The sequence below is a fragment of the Orcinus orca genome, chromosome 19 (genome assembly GCF_937001465.1).
Source record: "Orcinus orca chromosome 19, mOrcOrc1.1, whole genome shotgun sequence".
Classification (NCBI taxonomy): domain Eukaryota; kingdom Metazoa; phylum Chordata; class Mammalia; order Artiodactyla; family Delphinidae; genus Orcinus; species Orcinus orca.
This window is the reverse complement of record NC_064577.1, coordinates 8,171,533-8,193,312: the sequence shown is the minus strand read 5'-3', so window position 1 is coordinate 8,193,312 and position 21,780 is coordinate 8,171,533. Positions and strand designations below refer to the sequence as shown.

Here is a 21,780-nt window from a genome sequence, read left to right as displayed (position 1 = left end):
AGCCCATGGGGAAAAATGGATCCAGTCCAGCCTCAAACATATCACTCTCTGCCATTCCAAACTGACCAAGAGTTTTAATGGTTCTGAAATATTTTAGAGGGGGGGTGAAAGAGTGTGTTTCGGTTGTTTTGTTGTTGTTGTTGGGTGGTGGCAGTGGCATTTGAAATGGCATGTGGGGGGAAGAAAGCCTGGCATGTTTTGTGCCAATGAAAATGAGGGCAGCTCAGCAGAGAAGGGCACTGGAGTATAAACTGTAATTGACCCATAACTGTGGCATGACTTCTGGGTACTAGGAGGTAAGTCATAGGAGTTGCCTCCAAGGGCAAGGAATGAAGATTGCCAGGAGGCCAGAAAGCTCTGGAGTTTTCTGACCTGAGGAAGGTACTGCTCAGCGGGGAAAGGTTCAGGTGAGAGTAGAAGCACCTTTCCCTAGGACTTGAAACGGTTTTGTATCTTTTGAGGAGGATTCCCTTCCCTGTGGCTTTCCAGAAGCTATTTATTAATCCAGGCTGGAGCTCTCCCTCACCCCACCCCACAGGGTATCACAAGCAGTTTGTTTGTCTTTGAGGGTGGGGGGGCGTTGAGGATGGATGAAAGATACTCTGCTGACCACGAATTGTTCGGCATGGCCCTAAGGCCCGTGTGCCTGGTTTCTCTCTCTAGCACCAAGTTCAAATTTGCTCTTTATTTCTGAGGACGTCAGCTGTGGTTTGTTCCTGTTGCCAGAGGAGCTCCAGGCATGCACCACTGTTTGTGGCCACTTTTGGCAGGCATTGGTTTGAATGACCTCTCTTTAGGAGCCCTGGGTCACTGGCTGGGTTTCTACCTCCCTACATTACAGGCTCTTCCTGTATTGGGAGTGGCAGTTGGCCAGGGCATTATATTTCCACTGGCCTGAAAACATACAGACCCTGATGAGCAGAGGCTTGTGAGAGGGAGGAGGACAGCAACACAGGAAAGACCGAAACAGATCATCAGGGCCCTAGGTCGAGGGATTCTTCCAGGGGAGATTGGGATCCTTAGGTGGAGCGATTAGTGTGAGAGTCCCTAAGTAGACGGCCGCAGAACTGCGTCTGGTTTTCTGAAGTAAAGCTTTGAGTGAAGAATCTTTAGATTCACGTACCTCTTCATAGAATATGGTTTTCGTAGCAGAGAGTTTGGGGAATATGCCAGTCTTAGAGCTTAAAGGAAATTTGTTCACTATTTAGAAAAACTGATTGTTTCAGAGAGAAACTTTGATTTCAACTTGAATCCAGTTTTTGCCAGAGGTTAGGAAATAGCATACCAAAGCATAAAAACTCATGGCGATTTATCCAAAAATTGAGTTATTTCCATCTCTAAACTCTGAACTTCTTTCTCTTAAATTTGTTCACAACCTTAGGGTGCTAGGAAGGTTTGTGAAAGTAGCAAAGAAATGTCCTAGGCGTTAGCCATCTGCTTTTCCGGGAGGGGGGGCGCGGAGAGAAAGAGAGAGAGAGAGGAGAGAGAGAGAGAGAGAGAGAGAGAAAATGAGTGTGTGTGTGTGTGTGTGTGTGTGTGTGTGTGTGTGTGTGTGTGTGTGTGTGTGTGTGTGTGTGTGTGTGTGTGTGTACACCGAGTGCCTCACTGATGGGCTGGCTGTATTTGTAGGATGGAGACATTCCCTGCAGTGGCTGAGAAGGTCCTCAAGGAGTTCCAGGTGTTGCTGCAGCATAGTCCCTCTCCTATTGGAAGTACCCGCATGCTGCAGCTTATGACCATCAACATGTTTGCTGTACACAACTCCCAACTGAAAGGTAAGGAATGTCCAGTTTCTTTATCTAGACAGATAAAGATTAATCTAGCTTCTTTCCTATGCTACCATACCACTACACAGTCCCCCCAAAACACACACACACACACACACCCTTTTCCCCCGTTGCCGTTCAGATCTTTAATTTACTCTCTGAAATCTGTGTGACTCTCTAGTGCTTGGGTGGGATGGTTGGAGGGAATCATGGGTATAGAGCTTAATTTGCAAACCCAGAGATGCTGTTGCACATCTGGCCATGCTAAAGGCAGCAGCAAGGCCTCTTGGAGGCTGCAGACCCAGAGCCTCTCCCAGGGGGGGAGGCATTGCTGAAATGTTTCATTGCAGAGACCATACGCTTGGCAGGGATTGGGAATAGCTGTTTCTGGACTCATGTACCCTGTTTGTTCAATATGGAAAAGTCTAGTTCCCTATGGGATATCCCTTGTGGGAGTCTGCCAGGGAGTAAGAACAGAGAATCGATGAGCTTTGGTGACTCAAATCTGGAAGCACAAAAATCACCAGGCCCAGAATTTGGCAAATGTACTAGTGTGCATTCCGAAATGCTTTTCTGAACACTGGGGTGTTTTTAACATGAGGTGGGGGCTGGGGTAGGAGAAATGGGGGGTGGTGCTGATTGGCAGGATTTTTAAATGTTCTGATGACCAGGTCACAGTTGAAGGATGTTACCGGATCCCTCCCCTCCCCTTCCCTTTCCTCCACCCCACTGAGGTAAAGATGATGGGGTTTGACTTGATGGAAATCTGTAGCATGGAGGTGACATTATTTTGTGTGTTTTGTTTGCAAAGGAGACTTGGTCCTTGCTGCCAAAGAATCATTTCAGAGCACTGGCAGAGAGTGTCTGGTCTCAGGGCTGGAAGCTTATCATCTGAAATGCCAAGAAGCGGGAATTACCCTATGGAGAGTCCGTTGTAAAACAGACCTGGTGTTTCTAGACAGAGGATCACTAGTTCTTTCATCGCACCTTTTCTTAGTGATTTCTCTCACTCCGAAGTTGATTTGTTTCCCTTCCCATTTGTATTTAGGTTATGCTTCAGCCTGCTGCAGGGGGGTGTTCTCCCCTGATGAGTGGGTATTCTGCACTTTCCCTTGAAACTTGGCTCCTCCTGGGACTCTGCAAGGTCCTCCGCTAGTTTGCCTGGGTTTTCAATCACATCTGAATCCTAAAGGGTTTTCTGCTTTCACGCTGCCTGCTGCAGCATTTAGAATTCCCGGAAGAAGGTGAGATGCAGAGGCTTAGGTGCCATTTTGAACTTGGCTAACTATTCCCAAGAACAGTTCTGAGGAAGCATGCAGTCCTGAGGGGCAGTGGAGGTTTCCAGGAATGAGGAAATAAAGTTTGTAAAGCGTGGTGAGGCCGTCAGTCCAGAGGGGAGGGAGATTGATGCCTTCATCGTTACTCCGCTGGTTGGGCTACCAAGTGGGAAGCTCACTGGACTCAGGGAATGGGGCCTCCCGAGGTGCCTTCCTCTTCACTTTCCTGCCTCCCTCTAACAACAGCAAGCTGCCTGTCACAGGGCTGCAGCCTCTGCCAAGGCCCTGTTCCTGCGTCGAGTGACCTGGAGGTGGGGATGTAAAGACCCCGCAGCTCTTGCCTGTGGAGCATCTGTTGTCAGCAACTTCTGCTCCATGGAAAGAAATACGTTGGCCCTTTCATAGGCCACCAGTGAGTCCTTTTCCTGGAGCTGTTGTAAAGTAAAAGTTAAGAAAATATGGGTGAAAGGAAGGTGAGATGGTGAGAACAGAGAAAGAAGGAAGTAAGTGGTTCCCCTTTTGAGGCCAGGGTGCTTTTTCTAGGACTCTTTTCCATGGTCGGTCATAATGAGGACCTGATAGCCAGGAAGGACATGTCGCAGCCTGTGCGTGAGACCCTACCATTGGTTCTGGCTTTGTCCTGGCGCTCACCTCCCTGGGGCAGCTGGGGCCGAGAGGAGTATGAGCTGAGGTGGTCAGAAGCTCCCAGGGTGTTTCAGGGAAAACAGCCTGGGCCATAGGATATAACACTCAGCCAGGACAGAGCGCTCTGTGGACGTGCTGCCAAGTCCCCGGTGTGCAGCTGAGGCGGCCGTCCAGACCCCACTGTGTGGGCTGCCATTGGGAGAGGGGTGAGCAGAGCACTCAGCAGAGCTGGCTGGTGGGAAGATGCGCTTTTCCATTTCCCAGCACATGAGTCATCTTCTCTGGGCCCCTGTGCTGTGCTTGCACGGACAGTGGCAAGAAGGGGGTGTTGTGGCTGAGCAGCAGCATCTGTGCCGGGGGTGGAGAGGGAAGGGGGTTGGGGAGAGGGTAAAGATTTAAATCCTTCACTAATCAGCAGCAGTTTGAATCACATTTTTATGAGTAAGGAAGTGATAAATCAGCCCTGAGTGTTCAGCCCCCAAGTCCCGTCAGCCGGTGCCCTTCTGAAGGCTTCTCTCCAGGCCAGTCTGCTTGCTGTCAGAGTCGCCACCCAGCCGCGGGACCCTGGCTGTCTGAAACCAGGAAGCAAGGGCCTGCTGCTGCCTGGCCCTCCCAGGTGCTTGGGGTCTGTGGTGATTTGGCAGTCACTGCAAGTTACAGAACATCTGGGCCATCATTTTTCTTTCCGTTCCTTCTTGGACGTGTCCTTCTGGGTGGGTGTTTGCATATGTCAGTTCCTGGACTCTGTGGAGAAGGAACGTTCCAGCCTGAAACAGCGGTGATCTGTGGCCCCCCAAAGCAGTCAGAATCCTCTCAATCTGTGCCTGACCCTTCCCTGTAGATGTGGTACTTAAGGAGGGCAACAGGGACGTCCTTACTAAAAAGTACATCCTTTGCTGATGCCTCTGATTCTTTTTTGTGTGTGTTTGATGCTACCCTTGTATAAGCCCTCTTTTCAAAATACCAATAGTCCAGGGTGGAAATGATACCGTTACTAACACTTCAGTGTGATTACTTTTCAAATGTGCTTTCCTTGGGGTCAAGAGACATAGAACTGTTTTAAAGCTTTGGACACCTCACAAGCCAAACGGAGGGGAAAAACCTAGATGGTGGTGAATGACAGGCATCTTTCCCCTTTTCTAGGTTATAGTTTTTCCTGGAGCTCAGGGAGGCAGAGGTTGTGAGATTTGTCCCCCTTCCAATAAGGGAAAATGAGTTTTGCCACATCATTTAACCAACTAAACTTTCAGGTCTCAGCAGTGATCTTAAAACTCACAAGTTCAGGGCTATTGGTGGGGATACCTTTATCTCCTCCCCTCATATGGGCCCTATGCAAAAAGCCTACTTCAGTGGGACTACAGAGAGTCTAGAATCCTAATACCTACACTGAAGTGGTTGGGGACAGATAAATTTGAGGGGTGTTTGGGGCCATTAGCATGGTGCCTGGTATTTCTTAGGCACTCATTAAGGATTCATTGAATGCATGGATGAGGAAGGCCAGGTTCTGGGCAGGCCAGCCCTCATTGAACAGTGTGTTTCCTTCCTGGCCTTTGTCCAAAATTACCCTTTGGCGAGTGATGGGTGGTGGTGAGATAGGTGGTTCCCAGAGTGATGTCACACTTGGTGATCTCTCTGCAGCATTCCTGAAGGGAGAAACGGGGCCTTCTCCATGTGCCTCAGCATTTAACACTTCAGTAGCCATCTGATTGGCTGATGTGGTGCTGGAGGGGGAATGGTTGATCTCAACCACAAGCACTCTAAGAATTTTAATTTTTTAAAAAATTCTGTAATTTAAGGAAATAAAACTCTAGTTTCTTGAAGAGGAATAAATTGAAGCAACATTTGTGGTAGGGCATCACTGAAACCCCATTGCACCCCCATCTGTGCCCAATTTGCTCCAATATGGCCCCCTTTTTTTCCCCCTCTTTTTCTCTCCCCCTCTTGCGCGCTTTCTCTCTCTCTCTCTCTCTCTCTCTCTGTCTTTTTAAAAAATATGTTTTATAATTCCTGGAATCAAAACCATCTCAGGCACACACTGTTTTATTTTACTGTATTATTGGTTTATACTTCCTATAAATCACTGGATGTTATTCATTGGCCACCACTGGAATAACTTCCCTTTTCTGTGCCCTGGCCCCCTCTTTTTCCCCCTCTTTTTCCCCCTCTTTTTCCTCCTCTTTTTCCTCCCCTACCAGTTCATAGAGTAAGCCTCCACTGCAGCCTTGCAGAAAAGCCCTGGTGGCAGCAAGAGGGCACCCAAGAGACACTGCTTGTGCTCCCTGTTCTTAGGGAACATTTAGGGCCTGGGATTGAGGCAGGGCTAGGCTGGCATTCCTTTCTTTATCATTTATGCTTGCTCTTATGGTTTGTTAGTAACCCTGAATTGCAGGAGGTGGTAGGAGGGAGTGCCACATGCATGCCTCCAGAGGGATAGAGAATCGCAGCTGTTAATATGGGACGGATAGAGCTTAACCCCAGTGTGTGGGATGCTTGAGATGGGAACCACACACCTTCATGCTGTGGTTGTGTATGCAGGTTGACTCCGGTTGAGAAGTTCAATTCACAACCAAAATGTCTTTGTCTGTGGCATACAACCACCTTAGAGACCTTTAGTAAAGCAATTTGCTCCTCTGTGGCAGTTCACTTCTGTCGGAGTCTCTTACCCAAGCAAAATATATGAAGTGCCTAATCCTCTGCTTGTCAGAACAGTTGTACAGGAAATCCACCTTTCATAAAGGGTTAGGCTTGAGTTTAGCTGTGTAAACCGCCCCTCTCCTTCCACCTTGTCTATCTCTGGTGGTAGAAGCCCTTGGACTCTTCTCCTCAAGGATCTGTGTGGGTAGATTTCTACAGGTAATCAGCACTGCCTGACCTTCGTTTTCAGGACTGCTCAGTTTAGAGCAAATAAACGAAGAAACAGCCAGTTTGGCCGACAAATTATGTGAGAAATAGATTCAGAGGTCAGAAGAGGCAAGGCTTTAGGAGGCAGGCCAGGGGAGGGTGCATCCCTTAGCCATGCCCTCTATCCCTCTGGGGGAGATAGAACTATCAACAGGCTGCTTAGCACGGACTTCTTCCCTCCACATTCCCTGGAAAAGAAGAAAAAGTTAAGGAAGTGAGTTTGTCAAGGGATCTTCCTATCTTCCCTATCTGAATTCCAGGGTCCTTGCTGTTTTCAGAATGAATCCATTACTTTAGGCTGAGGGAGGAGAAGCAGTTGTGAAAAGCTAAAGAAATGAGAAAATTCACTCATATCAATGAAATTAAGCCTCTTACCATGTCGGCTGACGAAATGATTTCTGGTTTTGCCCCAAGGTGATTGTGTGGTTTGGTGTCCATGGCTGCTTTGCCTTGCAGTGCAGAAGTGCAGTATCCTATCGTGGCCTGGTCATTAACGTGGGCTAGAAACCTCATCTCTGTTGCCATTTTATAGCTTCTCAATTTGATTCTTTTTTCCTCCTGAATGGACTTATTCTGAAAGGGAAACATTATTAGGGGTTAGGGTTGATGCTGGCAGCAGGACTTCCAGCTCCCTTTTCTGAACTCTCTTTAAGCTTTTCCTGAGGAGTAAAATTCTAAATTTACGGAGGGCGCGGGCCAGATGTGTGCTATTTGTTGAATACACAGGGGAAATGAGTAGGTTCTGGGGATGGGGGTTAGGGGGAGTAAGTTGTACTTTGGACCCTAACCAACTAAATGTTGATCTGGGGAAGAATTGTAGCTTTCAGAGGTAGTCGCCAGTAATGACAACAACAGAACAACACTGTGATAATACCTGATGACATTTTATAGTTGCTACATATGTATTCTCATTTGATTTCTCCCATCAGCCCTCTGAGACAGGTGGGACAGATATTTTGTGTCCTATTCCATAGGTGGTGAGAAATATACCAGAAAAGTTGAGTAACTTAAGCAAGGTTGCACAGCTAGTAAATTACACCTCAAGGGTCAAGCCTTCTGTATGAGAAGGCACATGAAAATTTCTTTGGACCTAATTGAGACAGCTAAACAAAGCAAGGAATCCCACCCTGCGTCCCCTCTCCCCCCACAATCTGAGCAGCTGCTGTTCTTTGATGAAGAAAGTGATCCTTGAGTCTGATCTGAGAAGAGGAACAGAAGTAGAAGTGAGGGAGTTGAGGGAGTCAGAATTCTCCCAAGTTGCTTGAAGCTCAGGTGGAGCCACAGGTAATAAGCTGGCAGAAGGACATGGTTTGAGCAAATCAGGGTTGTCTGGGGTCCATGTTTACCACTGTCATAGGTGAGGGCACTCTCCCCTCACAATGGAAAGCATTTTTCATGACCAGTTGGTAAAAGAAGTGTTGAATCTTTCTCTTGCTTGGGATATGTAGTGTCTCTTTAAAATAAAAAAGTACTTTTAAGGAACATTGTTTCTTATTTTCACCATCTTTTCCAGTATCCGCCTTGCTTTTTGAAAAGAGGTTTTTCACATGCCGTTCTTTTTTTTTTTTTTTTTCGGCCTCTCACTGTTGTGGCCTCTCCCGTTGCGGAGCACAGGCTCCGGACACGCAGGCTCAACGGCCATGGCTCATGGGCCCAGCCGCTCCGTGGCACGTGGGATCTTCCCGGACCAGGGCACGAACCCGTGTCCCCTGCATCGGCAGGCGGACTCTCAACCACTGCGCCACCAGGGAAGCCCTCACATGCCATTCTTAAATGAGACTGTGATTCTCTTTTTGGCCTGAAGGGAAGGTGGGTATGTCATTCATACTGAAAAGGGTATGAAAGTATAAAATATTTGAAAGAACAATAAAGTGAATGCACATACAGCCAGCACCTAGGTTAAGAAATAAAATATTGTCAGTACCTCAGAACTGTTCCCTGTGTTTTTCATCCTCATGGTAGTTCCCTCTCGCCCTTGCAGGAGCCATCATCCTGACTTGTGGAATTAATTCCTTAGCTTTTCTTTATAGTGTTATCATCTAAGTATTGTATATACCTCTAAACAGAACATAGTTTGCTTTTGCTTGCATGTAAATGAAATCATGCTAATAATATTATTTATATTCTTTTCTCTCTGGCTTATTTTGTTCCAGGTAATGTTTGTGAATCTGTCCCTGTCAATGTGTGTAGTTTGTAGTTCATTCATTTTGCATTGCTACAGTACTACATTTTATTCATTTATTGCAGTTTATCCATTCTTCTGTTTGTGGACATTTGAGTTGTTTTCTCTTTGAGGCTATTATGAGCATTGAGTCCATTGACAGTTACATAATACCATCCTATTTTTTTAAAGTCAATTCTATTGAGGTCAAGTTTACATACACTAAAATGTACCCATTTTGAGTGTGCATTTCAATGAGTTTGGCCAATTTATATACTAGGTAACTAGTCATCATCACAGTCAAGATACAGAACGTTTCTATCATCCCAAGAAGTTCTCTTTGTGCCCATCCCAGTTGATCTCTATCCCTACCCCTGGCCCCAGGAAACCACTGATCCACTTTCTGTCACCATACATTGGATGTGTCTTTTCTAGAGTTTCATATAAATGGAATCATACATTGTGTACTCTTCTGTGTCTGGCTTCTTTTGCTCAGTGTAATGTTTCTGAGATTTATTCATGTTGTTATATGTATCAGTATTTCATTACTTTGTATTACTGAATAGTATTCTGTCTTAACGGCTATACTACAGTTTTGTTTATCTAGTTACCTGTTGATGAACATTTGGGTTGTTTCTAGTTTTGGGCTACTATGAATAAAACTGCCATGAACATTTGTATGAATGTCTTTTTGTGAACATAGATTTTCATCCCTCTTGGGTAAATACCTAGGAGTGGATTTCCTGGGTCATAAACGTATGTTTAACTTTATAAGAAACTGCTAAACTGTTTTCCAAAGCGGCTGAACTATTTTACGTTCCCTCCAGCAGTGTGTGAGAGAGTCCCAGTTTCTTTGCATCCTTGCCAACATTAGGTATTGTCTGTCTTTCTTACGTTAGCTATGTTAGTGGATGTGCAGAGCTATTTCATTTTGGTTTTAATTTGTGTTTCCCTAATGACCAAGGATGATGACTTTCCATGTGCCTACTTACCATTTGCATATCTTCTTTGTGCCTATTTAAATATTTTTGCCCTTTTTTAAAAAATTTTTTTCTAGTTTTATTTTATTTTATTTCAGACCACGCCATGTGGCTTGTGGGATCTTAGTTCCCTGAGTAGGGATCAAACCCCGGCCCCCTGCAGTGAAAGCACAGAGTCTTAACCACTAGACTGCCAGGGAATTCCCTTGCCCATTTTTAAAACCAAGTTGTTTTTATTATTGAAAAAGTTTTAAGAGTTCTTTATGTAATCTGAATATAAACCCCTTATCAAATATATATTTTGCAAATATTTTCTCCCAGTGCTTTTCCATTCTCCTACCTATTCTGTTTCTTTTTTTCTCCTTTCTTACTTTTTTCTGCATTTTTCCCCTGTTCTTTCTCCTCGTCCCCCCACTTGTTTCCTTTTTTTTTTTAGTGGTTACTCTTGGAATTAAAGCGTGCATATTTACCTTGCCAAAAGTCAAAAGTTTTTCAGCATTTTCACTCTCCTAAATAATACAGATACCCTGGAACACTTAAATTCTGTCTGTTCTCTTCCAACTTTATCTTCCCAGGTTATATTCTGCCTTTGTCAGCTGTTTTAATTATTTTTTTCCTTTTAAACCCTACAAGACAAGTATTACTGTTTTCATTTCTGTTTTGTTTTCATTATTATTATTGTTGCTGTTGTTTTTATGGTAAATATTTGTTTAGACTCACCTATATATTTACTACTTTCTTTTCATTCCTTCTTGCATTTCAGACCCTCCACCAGGGACCATTTTCTTTTTTTTTTTGGCCACACCACGTGGCTTGTGGGATCTTAGTTCTCCGACCAGGGATGGAACCCAGGTTCTTGGCAGTGAGAGCGTAGTGTCCTAACCACTGGACCACCAGGGAATTCCCTGGGATCATTTTCTTTCTGCCTGAAGTATATTCTTTAGAATTTATTGTGACATTCTTTTGATGACAAACTTTTTCAATTTTTGTCTGAAAAACCTTTATTTTCCCTATTCCTAAAAGATCTCTATTCACCGGGAATAGAACTCTAGGTTAACAGTTCCTTTTCTTCAGCCCATTGAAGATATTTCACTGTCTCTGGGCTGTTACTGTTGCTGATTAAAAGTCAGCCACCAGTCTAATTGTCCTTTTAAAAGTCATCTATTCTTCCTGGGTGCTTTTTTTTAAACACTTTGATGTTCTGCAGTTGTAATGATCTGTCTAATAGGTTTGTACTTATTTAAAAATTGTTCCTGCCAAGGATTTGTTGGGCTTCATGTATCTGTGAGTTGATTTCAGCAGTTGTAGAAAACTCTTAGCATTCTTTTTTTAAATACTGCATCTGCCAGTGCTTTCTCTTCTCCTTCTGTCTTTCATGTCTCTTAAACCTCTCTTTTCATTTTTCTGACTCTTTTTTGGTGTGTGCCGCATTCCTCATAATTTCCTTAACTCTGTCACTGAATCTTTTCTTAGCTGTATCTAATCTGCTAAACATGCCTTGCTGAGATTTTATTTCAATTATACATGTTTATTTCCATTTTTGTTTTTTTTCCCCTAAATCTGCTCTTTTTCTATAGTTTCTTGTTTCCTGAACATATTTGTGAGCTTGTCTTTTATTTTTTAATGTATTAACCCTGGTTATTTTATGGACTCTGATCAAGGGGTCCTTTTAGGTGAGTTTCTGCTCATCTCTTGTTTCTACTGGTTGTTGCATATGTGCCTTGTTTCCTCTGTAATTTAATTTTTTTTCTGTAATCTGCTTATTTTCTGTGGGATTTCATAAGTGGGAACTCTTGGAGACCTGGGATGAAAATGGGGAAAAGATTTGAGTTTGCTTTTGTCTACAGCCTGGTGGGGGGAGTCTAGAATGATCATTCTAGTTAAAATATCTGCTTGAGGGTTTTTGGACCACTCAGATAATGTGAATTCAGGCTGCACACCCCTGTGAGGGCTAGTGTATAGTCTATACTTTCAATATAATATTTTTTTCTCTTCTAGTCAGCCCCAGGGTTTGATATAGTCAGTTTTCTAGCTGTCTTATCAAGGGTCTGAGGGTTACTCCTTCCTTATTTAAAAAAAAGTTATTAATTTATTTGGCTGCGTTGGGTCTTCGTTGCTGTGTGCAGGCTTTCTCTAGTTGCGGCGAGCAGGGGCTACCCTTCATTGCGGTGCGTGGGCTTCTCGTTGTGGTGGCTTCTCTTGTTGCAGAGCATGGGCTCTAGGCGTGCGGGCTTTAGTAGTTGTGGCGCGCAGGCTCAGTAGTTGTGGCTCGCGGGCTCTAGAGCGCAGGCTCAGTAGTTGTGGCGCACGGGCTTAGTTACTCCGCAGCATGTGGGATCTTCCCAGACCAGGGCTTGAACCCATGTCCCCAGCATTGGCAGGCGGATTCTTAACCACTGCGCCTCCAGGGAAGTCCCAAGGGGTTACTTCTGACTCACCCTTATACTTGGGTGTAGCTCTGTGGGATCTCAGCTTTATGTCAGGGATCTTGGGCATCCTCTTACGTTGGCTGTACCCATGAAGCCTTGGAAACCAAAGCTCAAGTTCATCAGGTAGCAAATGTCCTTAGGGTGAAGTCTGGCCATATTTCACACTTACAGCTCTAGTTTCCTGTCTTTACTCAATTCCTGACCAGAGGATTCCTTTTTAATTTACTAACTCATCACTGCTTTCTAAAAAATTTTAAAACTACTTTTCCAGGATAATTAGTTGTTTCCTTGGGAGAGTAGACCTAGGTTCCTAATCTGCCTGCTGTGTTACTAGAGGAAATGGTGTTATTCCTTTTTCCTTTGAAGCATCAGACTTGAGCATTTTTTTACCTCTGCCTGTGAGCAGTGTGATTGGGGCACCTGTATCTGGGGTGGCAAGGGCCTGGTAGGCTGCTTTTTCAAAGAGCAGCTCCTTGTCAGCTGCTACAGCCTAGTTTTATGGCAGATAGTGTTATTGGGCTCAAATTTTTCAATTTTTCCAAGAGGTGTTCAAGGTATAGACTACTTAGAGGACTAATTGGTTGGGGAAGAAAGGTAAAGGGAGGGGGAGGGAGGCCTGCAGCTGAAATGATAGAAGCCATTTATTGCCAAAAGGGTGTGAGCTAGAGATCTGGGAGAGAGTGCTCTCTAGTTTCAGCCACATTACGCTACAGAGCTGGTAAACTCTGCTGGCCCATAAAATCCTTTCCATTAGTCAAGGTGCTCTGTGCTTTTGTTCTTGACTACTGCTGTTCTTAGAGCTGTTTGGTTGGCTTGTAAGTCTCAGTTTCCTTTCTAGGAGGCAGATTGTCATATATTTAGGGATTTATTTACAGTAATTGGAGTTTTCTGGCTTCTCTAGTCCCCTCTTCAGATATAAGACTCCCATCTTGAAGCTTATTTCAGAAAATGCCTATGTGATCCCTTGCCCCAAGTGCCAAGAGCAGATGCAGCAATTGACACGCTGCAGGGAATTTCCAACTGCTGGGCAGGTTTCTGAAATCCAGACACGTGCTGTTCACACGTTGGCTACTGAAGCAAGGATCAGCAGTTGAAAGAGGGGAGGGGCTGGCAGGAGACTGGAGGGAGAAGGATCTTATAATGCCTGCCCAGGGCTTAAGGCTGTGTCAGCTTTCTTCATCCCTCCTCCAGCTGGCGTTGGCAGGGTAGAGTAAATCACTGTGGAGTGGTTATGAGCCGAACTCACTGGGGGCTTCTCTGAGGCACACCTGTGACGTCATCCTGTTATCACTGCTTGTTCTGCATAACGTCTTTTCACCTCTCCCCTGAGAGAGGGTGATGCCCAGAACTCATGTCAGGGCAGTGAGCAGAGATAAATGTTTGGTAATCATTATTTTGAGATGCCTGCTGAGGACACAATTGCAGACCATTGACACATTCTTCAGGATTCCACACTGGAAGCAAAAACCCTCTTTGCAAACATGGCCTGGATACCCCTTGTGAATAAAACTTCTTTTTAAACACGAAGAGAAAGACAATCCAGAAGATTTGAAACTCCTAAGTGTGGTCTCTCTTGTTCCCCTGTCTCCCTCTACTCCAAACACACATACACACACTCTCTCTCTCTCTCTCTCACACACTCTCTCTCTCTCCTCTCTATACAGCAGTGATTCTTTTAAAAACATCATGTCCCTCTGTTCAGAATCCCCTGCTAGGTTCCCATTTCTCTCAGAGCAAAAGCCATGGTCTTTACAAGGCCTTCCTATGTGGAACTCCTCCTCCTCCCCACTCCTCCTTGCTGTCTCTGGTCTCATTCAGACCAGACCCTGGCTTCCTTACTTTGCTTTAGTTACTCTGGTCTTCTTGCAAGTCCTCTGATCAGCCAGGGCTTCTCCCACCTTTGGGGCTTTGCGCTAGCAGTTTCCTCTACTTGGAAATGCTCTTCCTCCGGCTGTCTGCGTGGTGTATGTCTCATCTCCTGTAAGTCTCTGCTTAAGTGTTGCCTCCGTGTGGCATACTCTGACCATCCTGTTAACACTGCTGCACTCCCACCCTGTGCTCCCATGTCCCCTATCCTGTTTGACGTTCCTTTTTTAGAACACAAATTTTCTAAATACTAGATAACTTATTTTTTGAGTGTATCTTTGTTTTCCCTTACTACTCCTCTGCAAGATTGTAAGCTCCCTGCAGATAGGGATCCTTGACCTGTTTTATTCACCAATGTATTGCGAGCATCTAGAACACTGCCTAGTGTGCTGTAAGTTCTCAATAAGTAGGTTTTGAATTGAGTTCAAATCAAGAATAAAGTTTGTCAATAAGTCAGTCTAGACACTGAAAGCTGAGTGGCAAGGCCAGGAGGCATCTGCTGTTTGCACCATTGCTTATAATCATGTTTTTTCATCAAGGTGACACTTCTGAATATGTAATTTCCAGGTGCGTGTTTTATATTCTGACATTAAATTAAAGTGCATTAAATGTGCCTTGGTATTTACTGTTAATACTGGAGTCAGTGTCTTCAGGTCTCTGGAAAGCAAAATTTCTTTTAATACAGCTTGAGTTCTGTCCTTTTTCATCTCCTGAATCTTTCATCATTAATTCTCTATCCTTCCTGCCCATAAATATTCTTTTATTTCTCTTTCTCTACTCATTTACCATATTTTTTACTCTTACCTTACTGGAGCAACTCTGTCCTGTTTTATGTAAGCTAAATAATAATTAGCTTACATAAAATCTTTTAAAAGATTTAACCTTTTAGGTTTTGTTGAGTACTAGAAAAAATAATATTAAGAAAAAAGGTGGAAACCACCTGTAAACCAGCTTCCCAGCAATGACATTCCTTCCTGTGTGTATGTGTGAATATTCAAGTTTTTATTTACACAGTTGACAGTATACTGAATATAAAATGTTTGATTCTACTGTTTTCACTTATTATAAGTATTCAGTTATAAAATTCTTTGTAAACATGTTTAATGGCTGAATAATATTCTCATGTAAATATGTTAACATTAATGTAATCATTACCGTTTTCACACATTTTTTCCACTTTTCTAGGATTATAAATAATGCTTTATTAACATCTTTGTAACATTAAACCATTTTCTGCTTTTCATATTGTTTTATTGGAATATATATATATGTTTTAAAATTAATTAATTTATTTTTGGCTGCGTTGGGTCTTTGTTGCTGCGCGCGGGCTTTCTCTAGTTGCGGTGAGCGGGGGCTACTCTTCGTTGCGGTGCACGGGCTTCTCATTGCAGTGGCTTCTCTTGCTGCGGAGCACGGGCTCTAGGCGTGCGGGCTCAGTAGTTGTGGCTCGTGGGCTCTATAGCGCAGGCTCAGTAGTTGTGGCACACGGGCTTAGTTCTCCGCAGCATGTGGGATCTTCCTGGGCCAGGGCTCAAACCCGTGTCCCCTGCACTGGCAGATGGATTCTTAACCACTGTGCCACCAGGGAAGCCCCCAGAATATACTTTTAGAAGCCAACTTTTGGGTTTAAAAGGTTTGAAGTCTTTTAGCGCTGTTGATAGCTGGATTACTTACTTAAGAAGCTGTGCCAGCTGCAGTCTTAGCAGCAGTGTTTGCGAATGCCCAGTGACCACCTCTTGCCAGCATTGAGTATTGTTAATGTTTAATAGTCCTTAGCACAGTGTAGCCGTTCATATATTTGTAGAATAAATGATAGAATAAAACCTATCTTTATTTTTTTTAAATAGACTTTATTTTTTAGAGAAGTTTTAGATTCATAGCAAAATTGAGTGGAAAGTACAGAGTTCCCATATTATCTCCTGCCCCCAAACACGCACAACCACCCTTACTATCAACATCCAGAACCAGAGTGGTTCATTTGTTACAATTGATGAACCTAATCATCATTATCACCTAATGTCCATAGTTCACCTTAGAGTTCACTCTTGATGGTGTTCTATGGGTTTAGACAAATGTATAATTACATGTATCCACCATTATAGTATCATACAGTATAGTTTTATTGCCCTAAACCTTTGTGCTCTGCCTATTCCTCCCTCCTTCCCTCCCTCCTCTTAACCCCTGGCAACCTCTGATATTTTTACTGTCTCCATAGTTTTTGCCTTTTCCAGAATGTCATAGTTAGAATCATACAGTAGGCAGCCCTTTCAGGTTGGCTTCTTTCACTTGGTCATATGCATTTAAGGTTCCTCTATGTCTTTTCATGGCTTGATAGGTCTTTTTTTTTTTTTTTTTTTGCGGTAAGCGGGCCTCTCACTATTGTGGCCTCTCCCGTTGCGGAGCACAGACTCCGGACGCGCAGGCTCAGCGGCCATGGCTCACGGGCCCAGCCGCTCCATGGCATGTAGGATCTTCCCAGACCGGGACATGAACCCGTGTCCCCTGCATCAGCAGGCGGACTCTCAACCACTGCGCCACCTGGGAAGCCCCGGTCATTTTTTTTTAAGCACTGAGTAGTATTCCATTGTCTGAATGTACCACAGTTGACTTATCCATTAACCTACTGAAGGATATCTTGGTTGCTTCTAAATTTTGGCAATTATGAATAAAACTGCTATAAACATTTGTGTGCAGATTTTTGTGTGGACTTAAAGTTTTCAACTCATTTGAGTAAATACCAAGTGGTGTGATTGCTGGCTCATATGGTAAGACTGTGTTTAGTTTTGTAGGAAGCTGCCTAACTGTCTTCCATCCTATCCCGTTTGCAATTGCATTTCTTTGATTATTGGTGAGAGTGGACATTTTTTCCTGTTTTTTCCTATGTTTTATTACCCATGTATAGTTCTGTGTGGTCTTGTTCTCTGCTCGTTTTTCTATTCCAGCCTAATATTTTTCATACCAATTTATTTGAGCTTTACAGATAGTAAATATAGCAAGTGCTTTTTATATTCATTGGAGATTTTCTTATTTGTATTTGATTTTCAATTATATTTACTTTTTTAATGTATAAAAGTTGTAAAATTTTATATAGTTAAAAATGCCATTCTTTATGATTGATTTCATTGCTCTTAAGCTTAAAAAGGTCTTTCCATTGGAGAAGTTTTTAGCCGTCCCTTTAACCGTATTTTCATTTCCATCAGCTGGAGGGAATTCTAGCATCGTTTGTAATTACATTCAGTTGGAAAGAGATGTGAGGAACCCTACGTGCTTAATTAAATAATGTGACACGTTGTGAGAGTAGATCTTTTGCACCCGATATAAGAGTTCCCAACCAGCGTATCAGCCCACTTTTATCCATTACTTGGAGTGAGGTGAGGTTGTAGTCATCAGGGGTTGCATTGTCAGAGTCAGACCTTTCCCCTGACCTCACCTTAGGTGACTACTTCCCAGCTGGGAATAGCTCAAGCCTGGAAAATTAGCATAGGTATGTAGGTGAGTAGTTGTGTGGTCTTGCCATTTCAGGGAGGAAAGAATACTGTTGCCTTTTGTGGCTGTCCTGCTTTTCATTGATGAATGAATCCTAGGTGTGTAACAGAACGTTACTAAGGAAGTACCATCTTTATTTTGGAGTAAAAGTTCTTGGAGTAAACTGTCTATTGAGCTGAAAGCAAGGAGGTAAGGCTGTGCCAGTGGGGGCCCACAAGCCACCAGCACATGGGACTAGACTCAGCCAGAGACATTTGGACACAGATGTTTCCCATAATCTCCGATGGCCCTTTTCATTGGTTAGTCTTGGTTTTGGAAGCACTGTGGAAGGTGCACTGAGGGCAGCATTTCTGCTGAGTGAGTCAGTGCACCTGATTATTTTGGGCTCAGGGATGTGCAGAAGGAGGGTAGAGGAGAATGAAATATCTTTGAAATTTCTTTGCTTTAAGGAGCTCGGAGACTTATAGGGATGGAATAGACGTATGCTGCCAGGTATAGGGAGTCAGATCATCACATTTCTGTTTTCTGGGTGATTGACTCTTAGGGGGGCGGTCAGCTGCCAAAAATGTGATCTCTCTCTGAAGGCCATGTGGTCTCATGATGATGAACTTTGCAACTGATCACATTTTTGTAAAATAATACTTGTTATATACACATTCAGGGAAGAAGACTGAGGGATATACATCAAAACTTAATCATGATTCTCTAGGATGGTAGAATTAAAGGTGTTCTTAATTTTCTTCTTTTGTTCTCTGCATTTTTGTAGTTTTCTGTAGTGATCACAATATTTTTGTAATAAGAAACGTAATTGGGGCTTCCCTGGTGGTGATCACAATATTTTTGTAATAAGAAACGTAAGTGGGGCTTCCCACTCTCAGTGGTTGAGAGTCTGCCTGCCAATGCAGGGGACACGGGTTCGTGCCCCGGTCTGGGAAGATCCCACATGCCGCAGAGCGGCTGGGCCCGTGAGCCGTGGCCGCTGAGCCTGCGCGTCCGGAGCCTGTGCTCCACAGCGGGAGAGGCCACAAGAGTGAGAGGCCCGCGTACCACCAAAAAAAAAAAAAAAAAAAAAGAAACGTAATTTTAGAAATTGTAATGACAAAAAAATTTGAAGTTAGATAAAACTACGTTCTAGTTCTGATTGTGTTATTTGCTGTATCATGCAAATTAGTTAACAGTTTCTAAATCTGTTTCTATATCTAGTACCTTGTGCATAGAAGACATTTATTAAATATTTGTTGAATTAAGCCTTCTAACCATAATATGGTTTGCCACTGATTGCCTGTATTTCTTTACTTCCCTTAAGGGAAGATTCTGTTTCCTCTCTTGAACTTGAGGTTCAAACAAAGCAACTTTGGTTTTGAGGGTTGTTTTGTTTTCTTTTGACATTGCTGATTCTTCTCTCTTCTTTCATTCCAGAAGAACTAGTAACCTAATAGACCAACTAGAGAATATTCAGCTATTCTAAAAAATGAAATTATTTTAGCTTCATGAAATACATAGATCCCTCAACCAGAGTATGTACTCCATGAGGACAAGAGAAGACTGTATATTTTGTGAAATCCCTAACAGTGTTCAAGGCTGACTTCAAAATTAGGTACTTAATCAACAATGACTGATCGATTGAGTAACTTACCAGGGTCTGGGGTTGTATAAAATGAGTTTAGGCATGTAAGAAATTAGCAAACTGTTAATTTTTTTAAAAAATTACTGTCTTTTTTGCAGCCAAGTAACATGCCTGGTAAATTTTTTTTTTTTTTTTCCCGTCTGTCCCACGCAGCTTGTGGGATCTTAGTTCCCAGACAGTGATCAAACCTGCGCTCCCTGCAGTGGAAGTGTGGAGTCCTAACCACTGGACTGCCAGGGAATTCCCTAAAATGTTAATATTTTTTTTATTTTAATTTTTTTTTATTTTTTTTAAAGGAAAACTTTATTGAGATATAATTTACATGTGACAAAGTCACTCATTTTAAGTGGCTTAATTACAATTCAGTGATTTTTAGTAAATTTACAGCATTGTACAGTCATCACCACAATCAAATTTGAGAACATTTCTATTGCCTTGAAAAGAGCCCTGTGCCCATTTGCAGTCACTCACCTTTTGAGAACCGATTCAGTGAATGATTTTCAGTCCACAACTTACCTAACTGCTCTGAATACATTTGGCCCTACTGACCATACCTTTCCTTTTGAAATTTTCTCTTCCCTTCTTTTTTTTTTTTTTGCGGTATGCGGGCCTCTCACTGCTGTGGCCTCTCCCATTGCGGAGCACAGGCTCCGGACGCGCAGGCCCAGTGGCCACGGCTCATGGGCCCAGCCGCTCCGCGGCACGCGGGATCCTCCTGGACCAGGGCACGAACCCGTGTCCCCTGCATTGGCAGGCGGACTCCCAACCACTGCGCCACCAGGGAAGCCCTCTCTTCCCTTCTTTATGGCCCAAAATGTTAATATGTTTTTAGAACATTCTTTTAAGATGGCCTTATGCAAGCTCCATGGTGATAAAGCTATCAGAACCCTCAGTTTGAGATGGTAATGCTACAGTGGACTGCTTTGAGAAACCAGGAGTAAGATCTTTAACATACTTCTCTCCCTTTTTTCTTAGCCCCAAACCCTGGGGGCCTCTCCCACTGAAGACAGTAGAAGCCAGATTTATAAAGACAGGCCTGTTAATTAAGTAACGCTCTTTAGCCCATGGATGCTGCTCCTTTCCAAGGGAGGCGGAGCAGCTCATTCAGCCATCGTGGTACCTGCTGTCAGTTTCGCCCTTGCTCTGAAGCCCTTAAAAGCGAGGAGAGTCCTGTTGGGAAGTGGTGGAAATGCCTCCACATATGTGTGCTATTTCTTTAAAAGAAAGTCGAGCGGAAGTGATGCTGTAGGGAACATCTGCACTTGGGGCTGAGTGGAGAGCGAGATGCGCTGCAGCTGGTGTAAGGCCCTGGCAGGCTGAGGCGCTGCTGTCTGTTGGGGTTTACTTCTGTCTACATTGAAACATGGCTTTGGGAGGGGGTTGGTGGCCTGCTGCCAGCCTCAGTTAGCCTGCCCTTCTCTTTCCTCTTTCCTCCTCACCGCCCTCCTCCCCCCCAACTCCCCTCCCTCATGCTTTAAAGTCACATTTCCAGGCCAGACGTAGAATTAATCTCTGGGCACTTCACATTGCTGGCAGCTGAAAGCAGGATGTGGGATCTTTTTTTTCTCTCTTTCTCTCTCTCTGCGTCTTGGCTGACTTTTTTACCTCTCGAAGAATTTGGAAGGCCGTGAGATCCCCCCCCCCCACAAGTACTGTGGAGTTTTTCAGCACGCTGATCACCCTGCTGTGGCTTCACCCTAATAGACTTCATATGTTGATGCAGTTGACATCAGTATCAAACTATTTTACATGTGATCTGGTGTATTTCCTGAGGAAATCTGCAAGATATTTATTAAGAACTAATAAAATAAACCTCGCCATGAGTTTTTAGGTAGTTTTCAATTTTTCATGTCTCTCTCGTTTCCTCTTATCAATGAGTTGCTATTTTCTCTCTCTACTCTGACCATTGCAAAAAGGAAACAAAAATAAATGTTTTAAACTGTTCCTGAAGGGACAGAGAGAGAATAGTTCTGCCATGATGTATCAGCCGGGGCTGTATTTTTAGTGCAGCATTGTAGAAACTAAAAATATCCTGTTATAGTGGATCCTTTTTATAGGTCTGTGTGTGTGTGTGCGCGCGTGTGTATGTGTGTTTATAATGTTGTACGCACAAGTGCCTTTGTGCATCGGCAGCCGCTCTTCCCATTACAGCTGGACTCCATTAGTCCTTGAAAATTAATGTAATCCCAGTTAAGAAAAAAATTAATTACTCTACCAGAGCTGCATTTTATCCAAAGCTAGTGTTAGCTCCCTAGCTGGCAGCTTAGTTTGAGAGGCTCCAGGGGCCCATGGAGCTGTGGCTTTGGTATCACAGCACTTGCTGCTGGGTTTTTCCCGTTGAGATCATTCCATCCCTTCAGGGTCAGGCATGTGATGTGCAGAGAGTCAGTGCAGATCCTCCACCTCAGTGAAATGCCAGGTTTCAGTCTGGTCATCCCCAAAAGGCGTGTCTGCCACAGGCTTAACTCATCTGCCATGGCAGGTTTTCTTATCAGGATTCTTTAAAAACGAGGTTCTTCGGCAGTGGTTGATTTTCAGTTCTCTCTGGAGGAGAAATACTGTTTATCAAAGTCCCAGAGATGCATAGGATTTGCCTGGGAGGGCTCTTCGTGGACAATTAAGAATGCCAATCACGTTTCGTT

General features: G+C 43.7%; 1 protein-coding gene across 5 annotated transcripts in view; it reads left to right on the top strand.

The window, feature by feature from the left end:
* Positions 1-21,780, top strand: part of SMG6 (SMG6 nonsense mediated mRNA decay factor) — a 238,253-nt gene that overhangs the window by 56,702 nt on the left and 159,771 nt on the right. For all 5 annotated transcript variants that reach the window (XM_004267048.4, XM_033423246.2, XM_033423243.2 and 2 more), the window contains one exon: positions 1,630-1,775. In XM_004267048.4, the coding sequence (XP_004267096.1) occupies positions 1,630-1,775 (146 nt within the window). The remainder of the gene's footprint in view (positions 1-1,629; positions 1,776-21,780) is intronic.